This window comes from Phyllobates terribilis, unplaced genomic scaffold (assembly GCF_046119375.1).
Source record: "Phyllobates terribilis strain yellow unplaced genomic scaffold, ASM4611937v1 Scaffold_10__3_contigs__length_209671492, whole genome shotgun sequence".
Classification (NCBI taxonomy): Eukaryota; Metazoa; Chordata; class Amphibia; order Anura; family Dendrobatidae; genus Phyllobates; species Phyllobates terribilis.
In genome coordinates, this window is record NW_027362770.1 from 187,236,301 (window position 1) to 187,253,688 (window position 17,388).

General features: G+C 52.6%; 1 protein-coding gene across 1 annotated transcript in view; it reads right to left on the reverse strand.

The window, feature by feature from the left end:
* The window catches only part of IPO8 (importin 8), a 28,850-nt gene that overhangs the window by 698 nt on the left and 10,764 nt on the right, over window positions 1-17,388 (reverse strand). The window contains exons 14-24 of the mRNA XM_073650358.1: window positions 5,237-5,402; window positions 4,982-5,142; window positions 4,769-4,894; window positions 4,631-4,697; window positions 2,991-3,116; window positions 2,788-2,885; window positions 2,604-2,699; window positions 1,448-1,668; window positions 1,116-1,321; window positions 429-623; window positions 235-351 (exon numbers count right to left, since the gene is read on the reverse strand). Of these exons, the coding sequence (XP_073506459.1) occupies window positions 235-351; window positions 429-623; window positions 1,116-1,321; window positions 1,448-1,668; window positions 2,604-2,699; window positions 2,788-2,885; window positions 2,991-3,116; window positions 4,631-4,697; window positions 4,769-4,894; window positions 4,982-5,142; window positions 5,237-5,402 (1,579 nt within the window). The remainder of the gene's footprint in view (window positions 1-234; window positions 352-428; window positions 624-1,115; window positions 1,322-1,447; window positions 1,669-2,603; window positions 2,700-2,787; window positions 2,886-2,990; window positions 3,117-4,630; window positions 4,698-4,768; window positions 4,895-4,981; window positions 5,143-5,236; window positions 5,403-17,388) is intronic.

A 17,388-nucleotide genomic window follows, 5' to 3' on the forward strand; every position in this document is an offset into this window, starting at 1 on the left:
GAAAGCAAACGGAGGTGGAAATGAGACGGAGCGTGAGAATTGCACTGAAAGCTGCGCTGGCTTCCTGTTAGCTCTCAGGCTGAACACCATCATACATTCATAGTATATCACACATACAGGGGGTCGGTGTCTTGGGTATCAGCCTCGTCACCCCTCACCAACACATAGTTTTCCAGACAGAGCTGAACTCTTGTTGGCAGCCATTGGCCCATCCAGCTGCCTCCCGTCACTCACCGGCAGCGCTCTTCCTCTGCTCTGACAACGTGTAGATCTCCTGCAGCTGCTTCTTCTGGTCGTTGCTCAGCGAGGCCGTCAGGGAGTGATACCAGGCCGGGTCTCTGCTCTGTACACCTGTGAGTGAGAGCGGCTTAGGATTTCTGCTCTGAGGGTCTGAAAAATGCAAACAGCACAGAAATGCAGGCACTCACCCAACAAGGCGTCTGAAAAGAGCTGATACTCATCCAGGGCCCCATGACAGTCCAGGGGGGTGCTGAACGCCTCCAGTGCCGTCTCTTCTAAGGCTTCATCGTCCCAGTCCTCATCGTCATCCTCCTCCTCGTCCTCTCCGGCATTCTCCTGCATGGCCTGGCCACTGGATTCCTCCTCGTCACTCGGGATCTCCTCTAAAAGAAATATTAAAATGGGCACTGAGCAGCAGCGCGCCGCTCGTCAAGGGCACTGAGCAGCAGCGCGCCGCCCGTCACGGGCACTGAGCAGCAGCGCGCCGCTCGTCACGGGCACTGAGCAGCAGCGCGCCGCTCGTCACGGGCACTGAGCAGCAGCGCGCCGCTCGTCACGGGCACTGAGCAGCAGCGCGCCGCTCGTCACGGGCACTGAGCAGCAGCGCGCCGCTCGTCACGGGCACTGAGCAGCAGCGCGCCGCTCGTCACGGGCACTGAGCAGCAGCGCGCCGCTCGTCACGGGCACTGAGCAGCAGCGCGCCGCTCGTCACGGGCTCTGAGCAGCAGCGCGCCGCTCGTCACAGGCTCTGAGGAGCAGCGCGCCGCTCGTCACAGGCTCTGAGGAGCAGCGCGCCGCTCGTCACAGGCTCTGAGGAGCAGCGCGCCGCTCGTCACAGGCTCTGAGCAGCAGCGCGCCGCTTCTGAAGTATTTACCGTTTTCCTCGGTCTCGGCTTTGTTGGCTCGCGACGACGTCCGCCTGTCCGGATGGTCCCGGTGAGCGCGCACTTGCTTCAGTCCGAGGAAGAGGAGGAGAACGGAAGGCACGATGACGGACGCCACAGCGCTCACCGCAGGCGGTCTACCGGGGAGCTCCATGAGGATGCTGAGGCCGATTATACACATCTTCCGGTCGTGGAGCCTGCCGGTGAGTCGCAGTTGTCACATTAGTCAGTGACTGTAAGGCTGTCCCCATCACTCCCGTACACGTCAATTTAGAGGGCCAAGAAAGCCACACTGCGGGACCCCCGGGGATGGACGTACTTACCCCAGGAAGCAGTCCGTGTCGTTGACCCACTGATTGATGAACTGCGCGGTGATCGGCTCCGAGCTGTGGGGGAATCGGATCTGCTCCAGGGTGTTCATGAGCAGCGCCGGATTATAGTACAGGGAGGCGATGGCCACCTGGAGGCACATGGTGCGCAGCTCGCTGGACTTAACCCCTCGCGTTAAACGCTCCAGCACCGCCTCCACGAAGAGCGGGATACACTGAGGGAAAACAACCACAGTTCCTAGGTCAGCGTCCGTCATTACTGAATGTGACCCCTGATCAGAACCTTTTGGGTCATTACATAATTCTAGAGAAAAAAAAACAACTTATTTTCTAAATCTAGAAACAGCGCCGCCCCTGTGTGTGTGGCCATGTCTGGAATTGCAGCTCAGCCCAAATTACAGAAAGGGGTTTTGTAGGATTGAAGGTCGTCCCCTATGCATGAGAAAGGGAACACCTTTGTGATTCCTGGGACTTCCCCCCAGCGATCCTCAAGAAGGATTCAGACCTTTCTGAATGGAGAGGAATTGGGATGGTCGGGGGTCCCAAAGATTGGACCCTCAAATATCAGTTAGTACTTTCAATCTTCTGAAAAGCCCTTAAAAGATGAAGCGATTATTATGTTGTCTCCCGCCAACAATACCCGCAGCATCCCATACATCAGTCGTCTGACCGCTGCAGCCAATCACTGGCCTCAAAAGTCATGTGGCGTACATTAGAGTTGACCAAAATGAATGGCAGGACGCCAGTCTAGCAGACATGTTGGTAGTCCAGGGCCACCTGACAGAGCCCTGCGAATCTCCTCCTACCTGCGGCATCCTTGGTGACTTTTCTAGCTTGTAGGCCGCAGGGTGACGTCACACGTGCTGCCATGTAGTGACGTTGCACTTGGCCTACTAATGAGCAGGGCACCGGTCCAGCAGCCATGGACTACATATATGGCCGCTAGAGCACGGTCCGGTGAGTCACTATGCTGGACTCTACCATGCATGACACGTAAGCCATGGGGCCAGTGATTGGCTGCAGCAGCCAGATGACTGGTAATGAGTTGCCACTTCTGCTACTGGCAGGGACCACGAGAGCGCCAGGAAAAAAAAATAAGAGCGATAATATGGATTCGACATAACAAGAAGGCTGCTCTACTGCAAGTCACCTGATCAATCCCTCTTCCTTTACACTGCAGGACGATCACCTCCAGAAGTTTGGCTGCGTGACACTCGGCGTCTTCACCGGCGTCTCCCGTCAGCACCTGGAGGGGATACAATTATTGGGTCCCTGGCTGACCACAGGCGCTGGGTCACGTGCCCACGTACCACCGCCCCGATGCCCCTCCTGACCTTCTTACACATGGTGTAAATAATCTCCAGGTGCTTGGGGTTGGAGAGCAGCGTCTCCGTATCCACCGTGATGTAGTTGTGCAGCAGCGGCATCATGTCTGCAGCCAAGAGAGAACACGAGGCGCTAAGTCTACGGGAGCGGCGCCGAGATCAGCGGCAAAATCTGAAGGAGCAGAGACGCCTCGAAGACGCAGAGTCCGAACCTGTGAAATACTCGTAGCAGTCCCTCTGGAAGACTTCAAACAGGATCCCGAGGAGCTGCCACATCTGCGGGGAAATGGCCTGATTGGTGAGACTGTAAGCCAAGGACAGGATCTCCTCGTAGAACTCTGCAAAGAAAAGGAGAGATCATCCCGGACCCCCAAACCAGGACCACAGGAGTCACAGCCTGGATTATACTCCAGAGCTGCACTCACTACTCTGCTGGTGCAGTCACTGTGTACATACATTACATTACTGATCCTGAGTTACATCCTGTATTATACCCCAGAGCTGCACTCACTATTCTGCTGGTGCAGTCACTGTGTACATACATTACATTACTGATCCTGTACTGATCCTGAGTTACCTCCTGTATTATACTCCAGAGCTGCACTCACTATTCTGCTGGTGCAGTCACTGTGTACATACATTACATTACTGATCCTGAGTTACATCCTGTATTATACTCCAGAGCTGCACTCACTATTCTGCTGGTGCAGTCACTGTGTACATACATTACATTACTGATCCTGAGTTACATCCTGTATTATACCCCAGAGCTGCACTCACTATTCTGCTGGTGCAGTCTCTGTGTACATACATTACATTACTGATCCTGAGTTACATCCTGTATTATACCCCAGAGCTGCACTCACTATTCTGCTGGTGCAGTCACTGTGTACATACATTACTGATCCTGAGTTACCTCCTGTATTATACTCCAGAGCTGCACTCACTATTCTGCTGGTGCAGTCACTGTGTACATACATTACATTACTGATCCTGAGTTACATCCTGTATTATACCCCAGAGCTGCACTCACTATTCTGCTGGTGCAGTCACTGTGTACATACATTACATTACTGATCCTGAGTTACCTCTTGTATTATACTCCAGAGCTGCACTCGCTATTCTGCTGGTGCAGTCACTGTGTACATACATTACATTACTGATCCTGAGTTATATCCTGTATTATACCCCAGAGCTGCACTCACTATTCTGCTGGTGCAGTCACTGTGTACATACATTACATTACTGATCCTGAGTTACATCCTGTATTATACCCCAGAGCTGCACTCACTATTCTGTTGGTGCACTCACTGTGTACATACATTACATTACTGATCCTGAGTTACCTCCTGTATTATACTCCAGAGCTGCACTCACTATTCTGCTGGTGCAGTCACTGTGTACATACATTACATTACTGATCCTGAGTTACCTCCTGTATTATACTCCAGAGCTGCACTCACTATTCTGCAGGTGCAGTCACTGTGTACATACATTACTGATCCTGTACTGATCCAGAATTACCTCCTGTATTATACTCCAGAGCTGCACTCACTATTCTGCAGGTGCAGTCACTCTGTACATACATTACATTACATTACTGATCCTGAGTTACATCCTGTATTATACTCCAGAGCTGCACTCACTATTCTGCTGGTGCAGTCTCTGTGTACATACATTACATTACTGATCCCGAGTTACATCCTGTATTATACTCCAGAGCTGCACTCCCTATTCTGCTGGTACAGTCACTGTGTACATACGTTACTGGACTGCACCAGCAGAATAGTGAGCGCAGCTCTGCAGTATAATGCAGGCTGATTAGTATGTGACAGGTTGGCTGGATACAGACCTATGATGTGCTTCTGGAGCACTAGTCCCACTATCTGCAGGCAGATTCCCTCCAGTTGCTGCTTCACCTGTGAATAATATCAGATATAATACGGGTTGGCGTCGCTGATGGCGGCCTCTGGGTGATGCGATTACGCACTTCTTTGTGATCCTCTACTACGGTCAGCACAATGTCGATGGTGTGCAGGATTCCCATGGCCATCACGGTCTTGTCTTCCACCTCCTCGTATTCCTCGCTCTGCAGAACTTTCACAAAGATCTCCGCCTTAAAGAGACAACGCACCGGATAGAGAAACTGAAGTCTGGTGTGGACCTCAGCTAAGATGTCGCATGTATCAAACCTCCCATTTACCAGGTGGCGGGTCATGTCGACGGCGATGGGCGCCACCTCCTGGCTGTACTCGCAGATCATCTTCTGTATGACATTGGTGAGGTCGTCGTTCTCCGTCTCTCGGACGATGTGCAGAAGTTCCTGCATCACGTGTCGGATGTGCGGCCTCATGTGCTCCTTAGCTAGTGGGGGGGGTGATATGAGGACATCGGAGGGTGTTGGTTTCGGGGGTCTCAGGTGTGGACCTGGTTGACTCCAAATGATGGCAGCACTTACCAGCACCCTGGTTGCTTATTAGCGTCTGCATGGCGATGGCGGCCTCCACTTTCACCGGCAGCTCCATATCCTCCAGCAGGCTTTTCTTCGCCAGCTCCACGGCGTTCCTGAGGTTCAGCTCGTTGTGAAATTTCAGTGTACTGAAAGAGTGGAGCACCCAACAGCACTGCAAGAAAGCAGAGGAGTACCTAGGATAGGTCACCGGCACCCGCACCCCCACCGATCAGATGATTGCCAGGGCGAACACCACAGCTCCGCACACCGCGTAGTGGCCGTTCTCAGGTACTGCACCTCAGCTTTAATTGAAATGAACGTAACTTTAGCTGCAGTACCTTGGAACGGCCACTACATGGCGCTGTCCACACTTCACATCCTGGGACCTGCAAACAGCTGATCATACATCAGACTCTAAAGAGTCATCTAAATCCAAGTACTGGATTATAAAGTAGAAGGAGAGTGATGTATTGGACAAGGTTGGACAATGGTTTGGGGCAATATTCTGTTTTTTTTACATAAATACATGTATTTGGGGGTAAAAATAATTTTTGCAATTGGGTTTTATTAAATATTTTGCACCTGTGATGAACCTGTAGCCGCCATCTTGGTAATGATAAATCATATCCAGGGATGGCCACACTTCAGCAGCCCCCACCCTTGGGACCTTCTGTTAAAACGTCAACTAGATAGTTTCCCCCCATCCAGGCTCCTGTAAGATAAGAAGCCCCGGGGCCTACTTAACACTTGAATGCTAGGAGCTTCAAAGACTTCGAGAGGAAACACAGCCAGCAGGGGGGGGTGCTTCGTCTATCTGTACCTGACCATTTGTCCCATAGGACTAGTTTCTTTGTCTGTCACAAGCATGGAGGCATAAGATATAGAAACATGAAAAGTACACGCATGTTGCGTGGGATGGGCCAATAAAAAAATATCACGGCGTCCCGGAGCCATTGCGCACACAAGCCTCCGCGGTAGACGTTTGTACGTGCTCTGGAAGCCAAGATATAGCGCTGAGCCATTCCTGAGGACCGTATGGTATCATAATTGATATCAAAAGGTCGGTTACGGCGGCCCGAATCCATGGGAACCCCTGGGGGTATCCTGAGACCATCCCAGAAGAAGTTATTGGGTTCCATAGAATTTGGGCTTCTGATCGAAGTTAGACCTGAGGGTGGAGACTGAGCCAGCTGACCTCACCAGCAGTGGGCGGGACGGGGCAGGTAAGATAGCAGGACAGACAAGAGATAAGGCAGTCTTGACCCAAGAGTGGTGTGCTGAACATCTGAGCACCAGCTGAGGCCACCAAGGGGAGGAGCAGTTTGACCATGCGGTGGTAGGCCTCAGCCTGTAACAAAGAACCGTGCCTGCGACCGCAGAATCCTCTCCCTGCGTCACAAGAAAATCAAGAAACCGGTAACTGATATGCTGTGGTGATTCTGTGTGTTGTATTCCATTGTTGTATAGTTTAGCCTGACCTTATACCTGTGTATATTTAGTTGTATATCGTGTATCTAGTGTATTATTATAATCAATTACCTCAAGTAATTGTGGGCCTGCCTTTTATTCTGCATAACGAACGCACGTCCGTGTGAGCTCGGCTCAAGCCAAAAACGCTACCCAGGGTTGGTTCCTGACCCGATATAGGCCCATTCACGGACTGGGCGTATATCTAAAATAGGGACTGGTGGCAGCATACCAACTGGGGATTGGGGAAGGCTGGTAGTGACGGTCGGAGGTTCAGATATATATATTCCTGGCGCGGCCAAGGAAGATATATATACCGCCCTCACTACAGAGGGCCCCGATACCCAGTAGGTTACAGGACAGTCTCCCTGGCGACCGCTTATCCTAGGTGCAGTTCCTTGACTGACCTGAGGCTAAGAGGGCGCTAGCGAGTTGTGCTGTGTAGTGACGTTACGGTTTAGTGACGTTGAAGGGAACACTCTACCGTGTTCCCTGCGCTGGTTGCAGCTTCCTGGCACTACTTTCTCTAGGTGCAGTACCTTGACTGACCTGAGAGGTAAGGGGGCGCCAGAGAGCTGCACCCACCGGCCGGCTTTCATAACATTGGTGGCAGAGCGGTGGGATTGCAGAATAATAGTGTTGTGGGACCCCTACTCCCAGGCACTAAAGACTGCCAGTGGTAACTTCCACTGCTGGAGTCTTAAGGTCAGCCCAACGTTAGACGGTCAGGCTAAAAGTATAACAAGGTGTGTGCAAACTCAGGGTTGCAGCGGTGTCGGTTACCAAGATGGCAGACGGCACCAGGAGCAAGACCCTGCAGGAGGCTAATGCTACGGTCCGTGTGGCAGGAGGGGAGGACATTGTTACTCATGGCGAGGAGGAGTCCAGCCCGGGCACCTCAGGGAGCCAGTCCCCAGTATACGGTCCCGCAGTGGGCTGCCCACCACCTACCCAGCCCAGCCTGTCCAGATCACAAGCCCTTTTACAAGCGGCTATGGCAGGTCTCCAGTCTCATGGCGATGCCGTCTACAAAACCCTCCTGGCAGCATCAGAGAAGGCAGCGGAGGAGGAGCGCGAAGCTGCGGAGCGGGCTGCGGAGCGTGAAGCTGCAGAGCGCCGGGAGGCTGCGGAGCGTGCAGAGCGAGCTGCGGAGCGCCAGCACCAACTGGACCTGGCCCAGCGGGGGCTTCCGCTAGAGCAACCAACCCATCAGGAGACCAAGTCGTCCAAAGTCCGAGCTGAGGACTTCCCTCTACTGGAGAAGGATGGGGACCTGGACTCCTTTCTGGTGGCATTTGAACGGACCTGTCTTCAGCACCATCTGGCCCGGGATCAGTGGGCCAGATACCTGACCCCCCGTTTGAGGGGTAAGTCCCTGGATGCCTTGGGGGACTTACCTGCCGGGGAGGTACAGAACTACGACTGCATCAAGCGGGCCCTGATCCGGCAGTACAACCTCACTCCCGAGTCGTACCGCCAGAAGTTCCGGAGCCTGCTGCGTGGCCCCAAGGACACCTGGACCGATCATATGCGGGCGCTGTTGAGAGCCGCAGAGCACTGGACCTCGGGTCTAGCGCTTACTACCCGCCAGGAGGTCCAGGAACTGTTCGTCACGGAGCAGTTCTTGTGGAACTGCCCAGAGGACCTCCGACAGTTCCTCCGTGACCGAAAACCAACAGGGGCTTCTGCTACAGCCGCCCTGGCAGACGAGTATGCCAATAACAGGGCGCCTGAGCTGAAGAAGTCTGCCAGCAGCACCTGGAGAGGGGGTAAGCCCAGTCATGCCCCTGTTTCCCCGGCCCCTAGAACACAAGGGGTGTATCCCCCTGTTGCCCTCTCCAGGCAAGGACCAGACGTAAGACGTTGTCATCTATGCAACAAACCAGGACACTTTAGGGCTGAGTGTCCCCAGCGCCAAAAGACCCCATCCCAGTCCCAGAGAGCGCCCAATGTTTTGTGTGTGGGAGGGGGTGGTGGTAGGTCCCTGGACAACATTCAACCCGTCACCATAGGCCGTTCTGCGGTCATGGGACTGCGGGACACTGGCGCTGAACGAACACTGGTACGGCCTGAGGTGGTGTCCCCCCAGGACTTGGTACCAGGAAAGACTCTTTCCGTCTCCGGGGTTGGAGGCGTGGAGCCGGCACTTCCCGTTGCCATGGTGTATTTGGACTGGGGTGCCGGGAGGGGGATGCGGGAGGTGGGAGTAACGCCAAATATTCCCGCAAATGTTTTATTAGGGACCGACTTGGGGCGTCTAGTATCGCAGTATGTACCCTCTGAACCCCCAAGTTCGGCCCCCCAAGAGTGTATTGATTTGTCTGCTGCTAATGCCAACCATGTTGTATGTAGTGTGCGTCCTGCTGAGGAGGAGGGAGTGAAACCTGAGGGTAACACCTGCACAGACACAACACAAACAGGGTTAGTGAAAGCAGGTGGGGAGTGTGGGGATGCCCGCAGAGGTGCTCAGCCGGCGTGCCGTGACCTCTTGTCCTCCGGTGAGGGAGGGGGCGGGCAGGATTCTGTAGAGGGAAGCTCAGGGATGGAGAGGGGGGCAGCTACCGGCAGTGTAGGGCTCCCAGGGGTATCCAGGCTGCTGAGTATAGGCCCACTGCAGGGGGAGGAACAGGCCATGGGGGGTGGGGGTGTCCCAAGAGAGGAGCCGCCAGGTAAGACCCCAGGGCAGGAGTTCCCCACATCCGAGATGTCCAAAGGCCTAGGAAGCCTGCCTGATCGGGCGGCTTGGTCAGAAACAGAGGGGAAGCGGGCACTACCCACGGTCACAGCGGTCATAGCCGCTGTCACCAGGAGTGGGAGCGCCGGAGCCCAAGGAGCCTTGCAGAGGTCCGACGGCTTCCCCACTTCTGACCAAGTGTCTGCCGGGTCAGACAGCGGCCAGGTGACATGCCCGGAGGGGCTGACAGAGGATGTGGCAGTTTCGTCGATTCTGGCCACATCAAGTCAGGAATTTCAGGCTGCGTTGGAAGCAGACGACAGCCTGAAAGCTCTCAAGGAACAGGCGGCACAGCCTCCCATGGAGTCAGACTGCGAGCGGGTGGTCTGGGACCAGGGACGGCTGTACCGGGTAACGGTCCAGCAGGGTTCACCGGAGGCGTGGCCCAGGGACCGACAGTTAGTGGTACCCTATCCGTTCAGGGCGGAATTGTTGCGGGTCGCACACGAGATTCCGATGGCCGGACACCTAGGGATCGCTAAAACCAAGGCCAGGATAGCTCAGCATTTCTACTGGCCTGGGATGGGAGCCGCGGTGGGTGCCTACTGCCGTTCGTGTGACACCTGTCAGAGGGTGGGGAAGGCGGGGCCGCTCCCCAAAGCCCCACTGGTAACTCTGCCAATCATCGAAGAGCCTTTCTCGAGGGTCGCTGTGGATCTTATTGGACCTCTGTCCACTCCCAGCCACTCCGGGAAATGCTTCATACTCACGGTAGTGGACTATGCCACCCGGTACCCGGAAGCGGTAGCTTTGTCGTCCATTCGGGCCGACAAGGTGGCTACCGCCTTACTGGAGATCTTCTCCAGAGTGGGTTTCCCCCAAGAAATGCTCACCGACCGAGGGACCCAGTTCATGTCGCGGCTGATGGAGTCCCTCTGTAAGCAAATGCAGGTGCAACATCTGGTGGCCAGCCCGTATCACCCACAGACTAATGGCCTGTGTGAGCGGTTCAATGGCACCTTAAAGCAGATGCTTAAGATGTTGGTCGACTCCCACGGGAGAGACTGGGAGCGTTACCTCCCACACCTCCTATTTGCTTACCGGGAGGTTCCGCAGGCCTCAACGGGGTTCTCCCCCTTTGAGCTCCTGTACGGGCGATGGGTACGGGGCCCCCTGGCTCTGGTGAAGGAAGCATGGGAAGGGGATTTGGCCACCCCCGAGGTGTCGGTCATCGAGTATGTCGTGCGCCACCGGGACAGGATGATGGCCTTGGCAAAGCTGGTGCAGGACAATATGGCCCAGGCCCAGGCCGACCAGAAGCGGTGGTACGACCAGAATGCTTGTGAGAGGACCTACCAGGTGGGTCAAAAGGTGTGGGTACTGGTCCCCGTACCACAGAACAAGCTTCAGGCAGCCTGGGAAGGTCCCTACTTCGTGCACCAGAAACTCAACGCCGTCACCTATCTGGTCACCCTGGATCACGCCCGTGGAAGGAGGAAGGCCTTCCACGTGAACATGATGAAGGCTCATCATGAGCGGGAAGCGACTGCCCACCCAGTGTGCAACCTTCCCGAGGAAGGAGAGGTAGAAACCCTCCTGGATCTGCTCACCCAAGCCAAGGCGGGTGGGTCCATCGAGGATGTGGGGGTTGGCCACCAGCTCACGGAGGACCAACGGTCCCAGCTGGGGACCACCCTGCACCCCTTCCGGGGGCTGTTCAGCAGCCTGCCCGGAAGGACTGAGATGGCTGTCCACGACGTGGACACTGGCGATCACCCGCCGATCCGGCGTTCAGCATATCGGGTCTCTTTCAAGGTGCAGGGAAACATGCGCCAAGAGATAGACGAGATGCTGAAGCTGGGGGTGATCCAGGCATCCAGCAGCGCGTGGGCCTCGCCTGTAGTCCTCGTACCAAAGAAGGACCGAACTACACGGTTCTGCGTGGACTACCGGGGGCTCAACGCTGTAACGGCCACCGATGCGTTCCCCATACCACGCATCGATGACCTGCTCGATCGGATGGCCGGGGCTAAGTACCTGACCATCATGGATCTGAGCCGGGGGTACTGGCAGATTCCTCTGACCCCCGCGGCAAGGGAACGCTCTGCCTTTATCACCCCTTTTGGACTGTACGAGTCCACAGTGATGCCATTCGGCATGAAGAATGCCCCTGCCACTTTTCAGCGGATGGTCAATACGCTGCTTGAGGGACTTGAAGGGTACGCGGCTGCGTACTTGGACGATATTGCAGTCTTCAGTCCCACTTGGGAGGATCACCTAGAGCACCTGCGGCAGGTGCTCGGTCGGATCCACCGGGCAGGCTTGACCATCAAGCCGGAAAAGTGCCAGCTGGGCATGAGTGAGGTCCTCTACCTGGGTCACCGGGTAGGCGGGGGGGTTCTGAAGCCAGAACCGGGGAAAGTGGATGCCATCGCATCCTGGCCCACTCCTAGGACCAAAAAGCAGGTGATGTCCTTCTTGGGGACCGCCGGGTACTATAGGAGGTTCGTCCCACACTATAGCACCCTGGCCAAGCCCCTGACGGACCTCACCAAGAAGAAGCTGCCCGTCGCAGTCGACTGGACAGTCGCCTGCGAGACAGCTTTCGGGGCACTCAAGGCCGCCCTAAGTAGCTCCCCTGTACTGCAAGCTGCCGACTTCGACCGGCCGTTTGTGGTACAGACCGACGCCAGTGACTTTGGCCTCGGTGCTGTGCTAAGTCAGGTCAACACGACAGGCCAGGAACATCCTGTCTTGTACCTGAGCAGGAAGCTACTGCCCCGGGAGGTGGCTTACTCCACGGTGGAAAAAGAATGCCTGGCAATTGTATGGGCCCTGCAGCGTCTGCAGCCCTACTTGTACGGGAGCCATTTCACCGTGGAGACGGACCACAACCCAATCAGCTGGTTACACACGGTCTCTGGGTCGAATGGCAGGTTGCTACGCTGGAGCCTCGCTCTCCAGCAGTACCACTTCTCCATTCGCCACAGAAGAGGCCGTGACCACGGTAACGCTGACGGGTTATCCCGGCAAGGGGAGGGTGCAGAAGGACGCACGGGGGAACACAGGAATGTGCTACCCCCTCGCGCCCTCGTATAGGGGGAGGTGTGATGAACCTGTAGCCGCCATCTTGGTAATGATAAATCATATCCAGGGATGGCCACACTTCAGCAGCCCCCACCCTTGGGACCTTCTGTTAAAACGTCAACTAGATAGTTTCCCCCCATCCAGGCTCCTGTAAGATAAGAAGCCCCGGGGCCTACTTAACACTTGAATGCTAGGAGCTTCAAAGACTTCGAGAGGAAACACAGCCAGCAGGGGGGGGTGCTTCGTCTATCTGTACCTGACCATTTGTCCCATAGGACTAGTTTCTTTGTCTGTCACAAGCATGGAGGCATAAGATATAGAAACATGAAAAGTACACGCATGTTGCGTGGGATGGGCCAATAAAAAAATATCACGGCGTCCCGGAGCCATTGCGCACACAAGCCTCCGCGGTAGACGTTTGTACGTGCTCTGGAAGCCAAGATATAGCGCTGAGCCATTCCTGAGGACCGTATGGTATCATAATTGATATCAAAAGGTCGGTTACGGCGGCCCGAATCCATGGGAACCCCTGGGGGTATCCTGAGACCATCCCAGAAGAAGTTATTGGGTTCCATAGAATTTGGGCTTCTGATCGAAGTTAGACCTGAGGGTGGAGACTGAGCCAGCTGACCTCACCAGCAGTGGGCGGGACGGGGCAGGTAAGATAGCAGGACAGACAAGAGATAAGGCAGTCTTGACCCAAGAGTGGTGTGCTGAACATCTGAGCACCAGCTGAGGCCACCAAGGGGAGGAGCAGTTTGACCATGCGGTGGTAGGCCTCAGCCTGTAACAAAGAACCGTGCCTGCGACCGCAGAATCCTCTCCCTGCGTCACAAGAAAATCAAGAAACCGGTAACTGATATGCTGTGGTGATTCTGTGTGTTGTATTCCATTGTTGTATAGTTTAGCCTGACCTTATACCTGTGTATATTTAGTTGTATATCGTGTATCTAGTGTATTATTATAATCAATTACCTCAAGTAATTGTGGGCCTGCCTTTTATTCTGCATAACGAACGCACGTCTGTGTGAGCTCGGCTCAAGCCAAAAACGCTACCCAGGGTTGGTTCCTGACCCGATATAGGCCCATTCACGGACTGGGCGTATATCTAAAATAGGGACTGGTGGCAGCATACCAACTGGGGATTGGGGAAGGCTGGTAGTGACGGTCGAAGGTTCAGATATATATATTCCTGGCGCGGCCAAGGAAGATATATATACCGCCCTCACTACAGAGGGCCCCGATACCCAGTAGGTTACAGGACAGTCTCCCTGGCGACCGCTTATCCTAGGTGCAGTTCCTTGACTGACCTGAGGCTAAGAGGGCGCTAGCGAGTTGTGCTGTGTAGTGACGTTACGGTTTAGTGACGTTGAAGGGAACACTCTACCGTGTTCCCTGCGCTGGTTGCAGCTTCCTGGCACTACTTTCTCTAGGTGCAGTACCTTGACTGACCTGAGAGGTAAGGGGGCGCCAGAGAGCTGCACCCACCGGCCGGCTTTCATAACAGCACCGTTTTGCTCTTACAGGCTCTTTGCTTTCTTGAAACCTTCAACTTTGATGTGGTCATAAACCAGCTGAGAAAGCGATCGAGAACAGGATTTTTATTTTTTGAAAGCCCGAGATTGTGCTCTCTTCACCCAAGCGCTTTGAAAATGAACAAGGATGCGGTCTATCGCAGCCCACTCCAGAAGGAGAAGGACCTCCAAAACCATTCCCCCCAACCCTCCGAGCCAGAAGGCCACCGCGAGGGTCAAGGACAAGTGGCCTCCTCTAGCAGAAGCCAGAGGAGACCCAAAACTTGCTCCCAGCATCTGACTGGGATCCCACCCAAGCAAAAACTGGGAGCCATCGACTGTCAGCTACCTTGTCGAGAGAGGAGAACCAGGGGTTGTGCAGGTGGGAGCGAAACCAGATGGTGACACACACTTTCCCCCCAAAACCGTTCAGGAGGGAACTGGATCCCGAGAAGTCCTTGTGACAGGACACAAAACAAAAACAAAAAGGAAAAAAAATGAATTGCATAAATGGTGGGTGTTCTCAGTGTAAAACTGACCGGACCACCAGTGGGAATTTAAACGTCCCCCCATCCTTGTCAGAAGGACCAGAATAAGGACTGCGGTCGATCGCTCACTCAGAGGTAGACACAGGTACGCCATCTCTTTAAATCTTTGGTTGGTTTATTAGAATATAGCATAAACCAACCATTAGTCCGTGAAAATAAAACACAGCCCGCTGGGCAAAACAAAGCAAAAATGGTAACACAAACAAACACAGTCCTTGTAGTGGCAGGGATTCGCCTGCTGAGAGTTCAGCAACTCCACATCCTTCAGGAACAAACACAAATCCCTTCTGGAGCTTCCTTGTCCAGACATTGAACTCTGAATGCCTCAGGTGGAGATATGGTGAATGACCTCCCACCCTTCACAATGGCCATTCACAAAAAAACACTCCTTTTTACTATGGACTTAACCCCCTCTCAACAAATAACATGCTGGAGTAAACTAAAATGGTTTTAGTTCACTGAAGCCAACAGCCTCAGGGAAACATCTCTCCCCTCCAGCACTTTACCAGTGACTTTGTCACAGGACATGTGCGCAAAATAAGTGCTGTGCAAATGTGAGTTTATGAGTTTAGGCTCACCAGGGTCACCCCTCCTGGGGCATTGTACACCGCCCCGGGCTTTCAAACTTACTCGGCCTAATGGCGTCAATCCCTGTGGCCCGCTTTCCAGATATGAGCCACTTATAGCACTAACAAGCGCACCAATCCCAATGTGCATAAGGTATCAATCTACTAGGGCGGCACAGGCCAAAGCAGACTTTTCGAAAGATGCTACACTTGATCTTAGCCAAAAAGATAACAGAATGACAGACTTTCCTGTCAGGACAGGTTCTCAGGTGAAGAGGTCGGCCATTTTCTCTTATTAGTGAGGATTACCTCACACACTGACCGGCACTTATATCCATACAGGACATGTGACCACATCAGGCCATCTGCCTCCTCCAATAGGAGAGCAGCTTTCCCATGTGAGGCGTTTTCCTATTGGAGAAGGCAGATGGCCTGATGTGGTCACATGTCCTGTATGGATATAAGTGCCGGTCAGTGTGTGAGGTAAACTGCACTAACAGGAGAAAATGGCCGACCTCTTCACCTGAGAACCCGTCCTGACAGGAAAGTTTCTGATTCTGAACTCCTCTCAGCTGATTTATGGCTATAGCCCATATTAAAAGGTTGTGCCGCCATAAAAAATAAATTTAATTGAACAAAAAGTTATGAAAATAATATATTTTTCTGCGCAGCCACTTGGATGGACGGATAAAGCTCGGAGTAATCATTTTTAATAGCTGAAAATTACAAAAATATTTCAATTTACACGTTTTCGACTTAAATTAAAAATGAATCCATTATGGAGGCACAACCCCTTTAAAAGTTGAATATGCTGGGAAAGAAGGAGCCTGTAAAGGCAAAACTATGCAAAATATTAAATATTTGATTAAACTCAATAGCAAAGATGATTTTTAGCCCAAAAATACTGTACATGCATTTACAGATACAAAAAAAAAAAAAAAGCCCTAAAAGGTGGTCAAGCACCTAGAAATATGGCAGACAGATAGGTGACACATAGGACAGCATGTACTATATAACGGGTAAATAATGACACAGATAAAGAAGAAGGAGGGCGACATATAGGACGGCGTATAATATATAATGGAGGGATAATAATACCGGGAGAAAAAGAAGAATGAGGGCGACATATAGGACGGCGTATAATATATATGGAGGGATAATAATACCGGGAGATAAAGAAGAATGAGGGCGACATATAGGACGGCGTATAATATATAATGGAGGGATAATAATACCGGGAGATAAAGAAGAATGAGGGCGACATATAGGACGGCGTATAATATATAATGGAGGGATAATGATACCAGGAGATAAAGAAGAATGAGGGCGACATATAGGACGGCGTATAATATATAATGGAGGGATAATAATACCGGGAGATAAAGAAGAAGGAGGGCGACATATAGGACGGCGTATAATATATAATGGAGGGATAATAATACCGGGAGATAAAGAAGAAGGAGGGCGACATATAGGACGGCGTATAATATATAATGGAGGGATAATAATACCGGGAGATAAAGAAGAAGGAGGGCGACATATAGGACGGCGTATAATATATAATGGAGGGATAATAATACCGGGAGATAAAGAAGAAGGAGGGCGACATATAGGACGGCGTATAATATATAATGGAGGGATAATAATACCGGGAGATAAAGAAGAAGGAGGGCGACATATAGGACGGCGTATAATATATAATGGAGGGATAATAATACCGGGAGATAAAGAAGAAGGAGGGCGACATATAGGATGGCGTATAATATATAATGGAGGGATAATAATACCGGGAGATAAAGAAGAAGGAGGGCGACATATAGGACGGCATATAATATATAATGGAGGGATAATAATACCGGGAGATAAAGAAGAAGGAGGGCGACATATAGGACGGCATATAATATATAATGGAGGGATAATAATACCGGGAGATAAAGAAGAAGGAGGGCGACATATAGGACAGTGTGTAATACGTAATGGCTGGATAATGACACTGGGAGAGCAAGAAGAAAGAAGACATATATAGTGAAGGACTGTGATACTGGAGGATAAAAGAAGGCGACATATAGGACAAAGATGGAGGGCAACATACAGAACAGCTTGTAATATATAAAGGAGGACAGTGATACTTGGATATAAAGAAGAAGGAGGCCAACATACGACATCGTGTGTAATAACTGATGAAGGACAACGACACTGGGAGATACAAAAGGAGGGCAACATATATGACAGTGTATAGTATATAATGGAGGACAGTGATACTGGGAGATGAAGAAGGAGGGAAACATATAGAACAGGTAGT